The 9,185-nt window shown below is 43.3% G+C and overlaps 1 protein-coding gene across 1 annotated transcript; it reads right to left on the bottom strand.

Annotated features, from left to right (window-relative positions):
* Positions 1-1,172: 1,172 nt before the first annotated feature.
* T265_14681 (hypothetical protein) lies at positions 1,173-5,147 on the bottom strand (the record flags this gene model as incomplete). Its single annotated transcript, XM_009174764.1, has 2 exons — positions 1,173-1,326; positions 4,948-5,147. Coding segments are annotated over 2 exons (351 nt in total), but the record flags the coding sequence as incomplete, so codon positions are not given.
* Positions 5,148-9,185: the final 4,038 nt, after the last annotated feature.

Genomic DNA, 9,185 nt, shown 5'->3' with positions numbered 1-9,185 from the left:
AGCTCAAATGCAGCCCGTCAAGTGAACCACTGAGGGCAAAGTGATCCAAGGGCGAACATTGGAAACATAACTAGCTCCTCTGCTGACCGAGGCCGGTTAAGCCTATCGTTCAGGTGTAACACCCTTCCGGTGCCCAACTGCCATGCCACTGGAAGGAAGCACGAGGGCTGGGATACTACCAGGTTGCCCAGGTTTAGACAGGGGAAGTCGAGATGCAGAGGTCAGGGTTAGAACCACGGTCGGTAAATTCGCGCTCTATCACTTGGCCATCTCGCTCCATATATGCCCCTACATGCGGTATTGAATATCAGCCCCCTAATTTGTGCTAAGGGAGTACCAGATGATGTTCGAAACATTTTTCAGGGTTTCATATCAATTTCGACACGAGGAAGAAACGCAGATCTCTCTGTCCAATTTTTTCGTACATCTTAACAGACACAGGTTCAAAAACCAAGTTTGTAGGTTTTGCCGGAAAACCTTTTCACCTCTGACTACAAGTGGCCGCAGCTACCATCACTTTGCATTTCAATAAATATAAAATAAAATATCTTCCTTCAGAATGGAAAACGAAATGAATTATCATATTAGGGTCCGATACAAGCCAGTTTCTAAATAGAACCTCCATAGATCTACGCAAAATTCAGGAAAACCTAGTTAAGCTTCAAAGTGTAAATGAACAGTAACCAGTTAATTGAATTTAATCCCGCGAGTTAAGCCGGTGAATGCAGGAAGACCGATAAGTGCTGTAAAGCTGTTTCATCTTCACCGGGACGCATCAGTAGTGCGCATCTCGCGAAACTCCAGAGTCTCGAACCTGTGACCTTCCAGCTAGTAGTTTGGAAACAGCCTTTCAGCCACGAGTGGCTGACCAGCAATGTGATTAGCTGTCAACTACACAGGACATGACACCATAAATCCTTCAATCACAAGGTGAATGAAAATTCCATCTGAGAAGCCGTAATTTATGCAGCCAACCAATATGTGACCATCCGACGTGGTTTCCATGATTGAAGGAGGACTGTTGCCTGAAATCTCTTCGACAGCCCACGACCGGTTTCGCCCTTTTTGGGACTCATCAGGTAGGCGCAGTTCCTGCGTTTCCGTCAACCTCATGTTCCTCTTGAACCCCAATCGCACGAAATTGGCGAAATACACTCTCTCATTTATGAAACTATACTGCGCTATCTCGAATATCGCGCCAACTGAAACGTGAGGCGGCCTGTGTGCAGCACATCCAGTTGTAGAATATCACAAACGAGAGATTCAGCTGACTCTCTCGTAAAAACCATATTGATTCACAAACGAGTGTTTTCTCGAAAACTTTAACTTATCTGCTGATGAGAAACAAACAAATTGGATGAAGCGTCGCTTTTACAAAACCATGCTTGCAGAAACCAAATCTTTATTGGCTGTGTATGGGGCACGTAACAGTTTGTTTGGCCTAACAACTTTCCAAAACAGACACTTCCGCCTCATAAGTCAACGAAACTAACAGAATTATTTCCATCTAACAGGTGGAAGGACTTAAGGCAAGCATACCGGGTGATCTCGGATAATCAGATGTACGTTGTTCGCAAGGTACTCTGGACTCAAATAAATTTGGTTTATCACGTAGGTGTCTCTCAACAATAGCCTTCATCACCTTTCCCCTCCTCCCCCTTGGTCTACTGGTTGAGGTAAGAAAAGTAGTGATCACTGTCCCAGTTTAGTTTAGTTTAGTTTAATTTAGCTTAGTTAAGTTCCAGCTACGTGAGGCTTGAGGCAATATATTGATGCAAAATCGTGTCTTTTGGCTTCTTTTTCGTCGAGCTCATCGATGATTCTTAGTTACTCAGCAGACGATTATTTATCAGAGCCTAAGGTGACAATCTGAGTTCAAATTTCACTGTAAACGTTAAACATCTTTCGAGCCTGTATTAGAGAAATACTGAAAAGAATAGCTGCCACAAATTGATTTAAAGTGGGAAAGCAGAATTTTCCTCAGAAGAGTTACGGATACATAAATGGCTTCAAATGTAAAGGCCTGTCTGCACGCCAAAAGTCGTTTCTACAAATTACTCTTATTGCACATTCATAAATATTATTTCCACGCCCGTGCCAATTGTTACATGATCGTCAATCTGACTATGTGGCAATCGTTTTCAAAAAGAAATGTCATTCGTGATGGCTCACTTTACTACTTGTTCAAGGTACCGCACATTTTGAGGGAACTACTTAAAATTCCACTTGGATTACCCTCTTTCTTTTACAGTGAGCCAAACGCCATGACAACGCATGATAGTTGTTCACTACTTGCGATGAAAGACCTCTTAGCGAGTTTGTCCGAGAAAGTCAACTCCAGCAAATCCTCAGCTGGCGAAAGAAGTATAGTTTGCTATCCCAAATACAGGTTCGAATAAGCTCAGGGAATGTCTTTGCAGTAATGAAGAAGGGAATCATTCGAATCTCGGATGAATCTTCTTTCTACGTTAGTGAGTACACAGCCGAGAGATTTATTCGATGGCAGCGAGCCAGTATTCAAGGCAGTTCCATTGAAGCTAGGCTGAGACCTCACCAGAGGACCTGGCAGAATATAGGCCACTGAGTGGTTGGTCGTTAATCACGTGACACAACGAAATTAGCCTGATGATAGACTCAACGACTCGGCACACAACAAAGCAATGTTCACAAACGAAACTACTCACAAGGTTGCTGAGAACTCTTCGACAGCCCACGACCGGTTTCGCCCTTATCATAAACGAGAGATTCAGTTGAGTCTCTCATAAAAACCAAATTGATTTGTAAATTAATTTATTTCTTGAAAGCAATGTTCTGTTGAGTTTTGGTTCCCATATTGTTTCTTAACTTTACTATGTGTAGGGAGAGGCATCTGGAGCCAATGAAGCAATTCGGGAGAGAGTAGAGACTAAAAGCAACATAAGAAATAGACTCTTCGCGCAAGTATCCAAAAGAAAAGAACAATAACCTTTCTGGTCATTGTGTTCAATACGGTGACTGCCAAGTTTTGGGTCAAAAATGATGTAATGGCTGTTTATCAGTCTTGCTTCCAGATGCTAAATGCGCATGGCAGTTCTATATTGGGAAAAATTCTCCACTCAGGCGGTCTCTGTCCCTTTCCCAAGAATTATAATTTTGATCGTTATGTTACCTCTAAACGTAGCTTGCTAGATTCGACCCTCAGTCAGGCTAATTTCTCACCAAGCCCGTTGCTTGATTCCAATAGTGTGAAGCAGTGAGCCAAGGCAGTGTACAGACCGCACATTCCCGGGACTATGCGTACTACAAGTATCCAGTGATAAATGCATGATTCAAGGTCACATTCAGCCCGGAAATCCAACCGTTCCGTAGTCTGAGGGTTGAGTGCCTAGCTTGAAAGAGCTCATAAGAGCCATTAATTAAGAGGGCACTTATCGCTAGTTTGACTCATTGACCCAACTAAGCGGTGTCCTGGCAACTAAACAAACCGCCGTGTGGAGGCGATACAAGGCGTGAAGTTACTCCGCATTCCTTTGAGCCAATGGTCAAACCTTTAAGTCGACTGTCCTATTGAAGTTTGAATTTCAAAGTTTGAATTTGAAGTTTGGAGTTTGGGTTTCAAACTGAGCAGGTTATTTGTTGTCGGTGAGAATCAGGATGAAAATGGATGAACTATGTGGGCTTATTTATTTCTCATTCCTCGGGTCCACAAGAATGGGTCTTCCCACCAGCACCGTTCGCCCACTTTTCTCTCGGTGTTGTGTTCAGTTCTTCTTTACTAGTTATGTGGGAATATTAACCATTATCTTAGATTGTTGTGGGTTAGTAGTACTCCCAATAAGGCATTTCTTTGCTGGGTTGAGGGTCTTCGTGACAGATAACTTTCCGTTGACCCATTTCTTCAGAGGGCTGGTGAATATTAGATGGTGACTTAACGAAAGCTACTCCTCTGCAAGTTACTGTCAGTGTGAGAAACGAGTGCGATTCATTTCCATCGATTTTATACTCTCCCTTTCAAATTGCAACACCCAAGGTAGACAAAACGTTTGCAAACCAACTGCCAAGCTCGGCGAACAGATCCACAGCCACCTGATCAACAACCAACAACCTAGATATTTCTCCGAATTCTTAATCATCCTCATTCTGCTACTTAAAGAATTTCAAGCACACTACTTGAGGTTCACGAAATCAGCCAGTGATGTCTTTGAGTGACGACCATTATCCTAATAAGCACTCACTGTGTCAACAGTATTAGAATAGAGTTAAGCCAACTGGCAGGGAACACACGAATGCTCGTTGCTGTCGACCCACGGAGATGGTTGAGTAAGCGACAAAACCCCTGCAACCAAACCTACTTACAGGAGGATTCGGGTGAGCAGTTTCTTGGCAGTATTTCTGGATGGGTTACCAATAGAACCTAGGAAACCGCAAGCATTATATGGCAGTAAATGAAGTCAATAAACGACCAGGCTGAACATGAAACAGCTTATATCTGGGTAGCATGAGTATCTCTGTTGTCAGTTAGAAGGACAATGGCACAGAGAGGCCCTTCTGGAGGATTAAAGTACATAGAGCGCAGAGTTCGAATGGCAAAAGGCAACATCACGTGAAATCAAGGATTGAAGAAACCGATGATTAGTGATGAGAGATAGTGTGGTCTGGATGGTTCATGCATTGGGGTTTTTTATTAACATGGTATGACCAAAGATAGAATTTGTGGCAGCCAAAATCAAAATACAGAATTGACTTTGTTTGGGATTCTAATTCTGCTATAGGTTGACATCTTGTGGTCAGAGCGGACGTGAAATTAAATGTGATTTCCTGCAGCAGGACAACTAATGATCATCTCCTTTAAGTGATTTAAAGAGCTGGAGGGCTTCTGTTGTTATCCCGACACATGGCTATCAGATCTTCGGGCTTACCGTGCTGAAATAAACTCCCTCAAAAACGGGTATCATTTAGCTGTAGCACCCTTTCGGTGCCTAACTGCCATGCCGCCCGAAGGAGACACGAGGGCTAGGATACTGCCAGGTTGTCCAAGCCTAGACAGGGGAAGTCGAAAGGTGGAGGTCGGTTTCAAACCACGGACCTTCTGGTCAGTAGATTCGCGCTCTAACCAATTGGACCATCTCGCTCTCGAAAACGGGTAATTAACAATAGTGGGGTTTTTTCTACATATGGTAAACTATTCATGAACTACTGGAACTTTTCGGCATTTCACCACCGGTTCTACCCTTCTTGAGACCCATCAGGTAGGTACGATCTCCGAGTTTCCGGGATCTGCTTGAACCCAAATTGGACCATCATAAACCAGAAATTCAGCTGGATTCAGTTGAGTCTTTTGACAAAACCAGATTCCTGCGCAAATGAGAGTACTTTTCAAAAGCCAGGTTTGTTTGCGGCACAAACAAGCACGTGGCTGTTGGTTGAAGAAAGCAATCACTGAGAGAAAAAAATTCGACAAACTTAATTCTGTAGGACCACCAGAGCATAAAAATGATGCCGCATACCGTAGAATGAACTGGTTTTACGCTTATTTTCAACTGACCTGAGTAGCGTTCTGCACCGTTTCAACATGTGGGTTGATTTTTCAAGAGTTTTGCAAACAATATATTAAAATTTCCAAATTCTCCGGTGAACAACTGTCCTACTTCGGACAAGCGTGAAGAAACGTAAGAAAAACCGGTGGCCTTGATAGCTTCTCGCACAACGTCGTCAAATTTACTCTGCAACCGAACAACAAGAGTCTAACCGGTTGTGTCCATTCCCCGCAGACCAAACTGTAGTTCCGACTGCACTTACACGCTGTTGATTGATTCCAGTCAAACGATGAGCACTCAGTCTGTGGTAACATTTGGCGTTTTACGGAGAATATGAGGAAGGTGAGGGGAACCAAGTGGAATAGGGGACGTGAAGAAGATGATGAGCAAATATCTGCATGCCTACTAATAACAAGAACTGAATAGCTATGCAGTGCAACGTTCGAGATGGCGGTAACCAAGGCTCCACCCTGGAGTTTGCCGGGCTTCCTGTTTACCCACTGATCCAAAGATCACTGGACGCAGATTTCGAACTCAATCATCTCAGCCTCATGCTGGTGGCTGGGAGATCATTTAGGTGAAAAAAATGTTTGGGTATGCTTTTGTAGCTTTCAAGTCATGAAAAGAACCGCCACGCCACCATGTCCCACACAACGATCGAACTCCCCTCACAAGCCGCAATTAACCAAATGGAAGTAATGAACAACTAAAAGTCAATAATGGTCGATAACAGGACCGCTAGTGTAAACAGTAAAGTGACTCGAAGCCAACAGAATGATGTTTAGACCAAAGCGCACCGTAAGCAACGGATCAATATATCACCGTTAAGTCGCACAACCAACGATGGGGGTGACTTGTGGGGTCAGACGTCTAGAATCCGAAAGATGTTGGATATGAAATGCCTTCTGGATCCGTGTAGTAATTAAGTTGACATACCTGGATAACAGGATGTTTACGAACTCCTGCAGGTACAAACAGAACTTGATTGACGCAGGTTTATGTTTTTAATCCTCGAATGGCATCAACACACGCTTTGCACTGAAATAACCATGGTTTGATTGGCAAAACTTCTTTTCGTACGATGGTGTCCACTTCCCTATGACCCTTCAGAGATTCGGTCAGGAAGCCAGTAATATAATATATCATTGTGGTTGAGTATACTAGTCTGATAGACGATAGACAGTCATAGAGTAAATGTATTTGTTGAGAACATTTGAGGGTAACTTCTCCTGAGAATTGCTAAATGACTAAATGAACTTTGAATGTCTTGCGTGCAGAATGCTCACTCCATCACTCTACACTTCTTAGACTAGAAAAACTTTTGATTTAGTTTCTTTTTTTTAACCTCCAACTGAAGCTCTTTGTGAGCAAGTAAATTATTCACATAACATAGAACTTTTGACACCGATGACAGATTCCGAAACAGTTTCAAAACCGACGGTCTCCAAAAAATGAAAAACTGCAATCGCTGTATTACCATTTAACAAAAAGCTTTGTCAGGCCAAGTGAATAGGTTACGAGGATGGTAGTGATTTAAGGCGGAAGGAGGACCAATCAGTCAAGTCAATTCGAATCTGTGTTAGGTGGCGGCCAGGCGACTTTGTGTATTAGAGTGAGTCACCAGCCCATGAAGAAAGCCACATGGGTTCGGGTCTAGTCTTGGGACTAGTTCTTTTGGTTCACGTGATGATCCCTCTTGAACGTCGTTTGCACTTTTCGTCCGTCTTTGTGGGTGAGCTTGTGCTACGATAGTTGTGTAAAGAGGAGGGATTCTGTGAACTCTTGTCGGGCTGGAATTTCCACCCCTCCGTTTTTGTCAATCATTCTACGTATACTGACAACCACACAGTCAACTCGGTTCAACCGAAACCGCTTTCTGTAGGCTTGCCGGTTCCACACCCTCGATTCTATTCACGCTGTGATGCCTGTTACTTTCCACCGCCTCGGTAGGCTGCAAAGTCCATTTTCCAAAAAACAGTTGAACCTGATTAGAGGGCTGATAATTAACCAAATTGTCTCTTTGTTCTCCTCAGTTATTTGTAATTGAACAGCCGAACTAGAACCTAAAAGCTACTGTTCCATGTCTAGATAAAACCGGCCCCGACATACCGGTTATCAGGTGATTCTTGCCAATTTTTTGACGATAGCAACCCTGCCAAAAACGGCTTTCATCAGCTTATCCTAGGCAATCTGATCTGAGTTTATTCCCTCGACGCACTTTATACCATTGCAAATCACCATATTGATCTGAAATTTCGATTTTTCTGGTACCATTTGATTTACCCAGCACAGCCAGAAGTGTGGCAGTTCATCGCATACTGTTTGGTCAGCTTTATACCTCATCATCCATTACATGTACTCATCGAATTTCGTGATCGTCCTCGATAGGCTTGTCAGCCATTGGGGAAAACAGATATTTACCACACTGGCAATCGGGCTTAGTCAGGCACCGGAAAACCTGCGTTTGTTGCTCAATTGTGAATATGTACACCTGTCTTCAGGTTATAATTCAGATGTATCAAGTGTCTGTTGGTGTAGTTGGGGTATCGGTTTTGATGTACGTTCACAAGTAATCTGACATTTTTCACCAGGTGTTTTGTGACCCCTTGTCAGTGGATAACTACGTAATCCAGTGGGACAACCGATCACATACAGCCTGGTTGAGGCCTGATGATTGATCTTCCTTTTGAGTGTGCAAGTGGACTGTCCCGTATCTCAGACAGCTGACCAGGATAATCGCACCCAGACACTTTAGAGGGTGGCCACAATCACAGTGATGTGGACTCAAATGCAAAAACTCGCGGAACCACTGGTGAGCAGGCAAACGGCAATCCTCTGTACACCAAAAGCAGAGTGCCATAATTCCAGGAAAATATTTATCCAACTTTCGGTATAACTGTTAGTTTTAACCCGATAAGGAATTAAAATTGCGCATTATTGGACGTGTTTGGCTTCTCCTGGTCCTTTCTCTCACGCCATCTTTTCTAACGAAGGCGAACTCAACTCAAGGTGAAGTTTCAAACCCACTTTTTTCGTTGTATGGCGACATCTGATTCTATTCATCACATTCTAATCGAATTTGTTGCTTGACTGTGTGTCTGGGGACAACTTATATCCGGTTGGTATCCGATTGTTTGCTCACCGAGTCCAGATCCGGTGCAACCCAATCCATGTGAACATGATATTAACGGCAAACGTTTGCGTTTCCGCATGCTGTGCGGTGAATCAAAGTAGAGACAACCTCATGAGAGTTGTACGAATTTTTTTGTCTGTGACTGGGTTGACGATGAACGGTCGGAAACTGCGCTTCAATTTTATCATAGCCCTTCATCGTTTGGCAGGCGGATTTCGGAAACTAGCCATCTTTCTAAGAATTATTTGTGTTAACACATTGACTTGGCCGACAGGACACAGACGAATCATGAAACAAGTTTAACTTTGAGCAAAATCCACTCATTTGCAAACTCATTTGGTTTATCGAGAGACTCGCCTGGAACCCAGCTGCATCTTTGTGATGTTGATGTTTCCAGGCAATTAAATGTGCTGCACCAGGCCGCTTGACCTTTTTAAATAGCTCAAGGGTGGTTGAACGTTTCAAAGTTTTCATCGTGGCACAATAACCACAGATTAATTTTACCTTTTTGGAATGGATGTTTGTTGCGGAGTTGT

Source organism: Opisthorchis viverrini, assembly GCF_000715545.1.
Source record: "Opisthorchis viverrini unplaced genomic scaffold opera_v5_239, whole genome shotgun sequence".
Taxonomy (NCBI): Eukaryota; Metazoa; Platyhelminthes; class Trematoda; order Opisthorchiida; family Opisthorchiidae; genus Opisthorchis; species Opisthorchis viverrini.
This window is presented reverse-complemented; position numbering and strand designations above follow the sequence as displayed.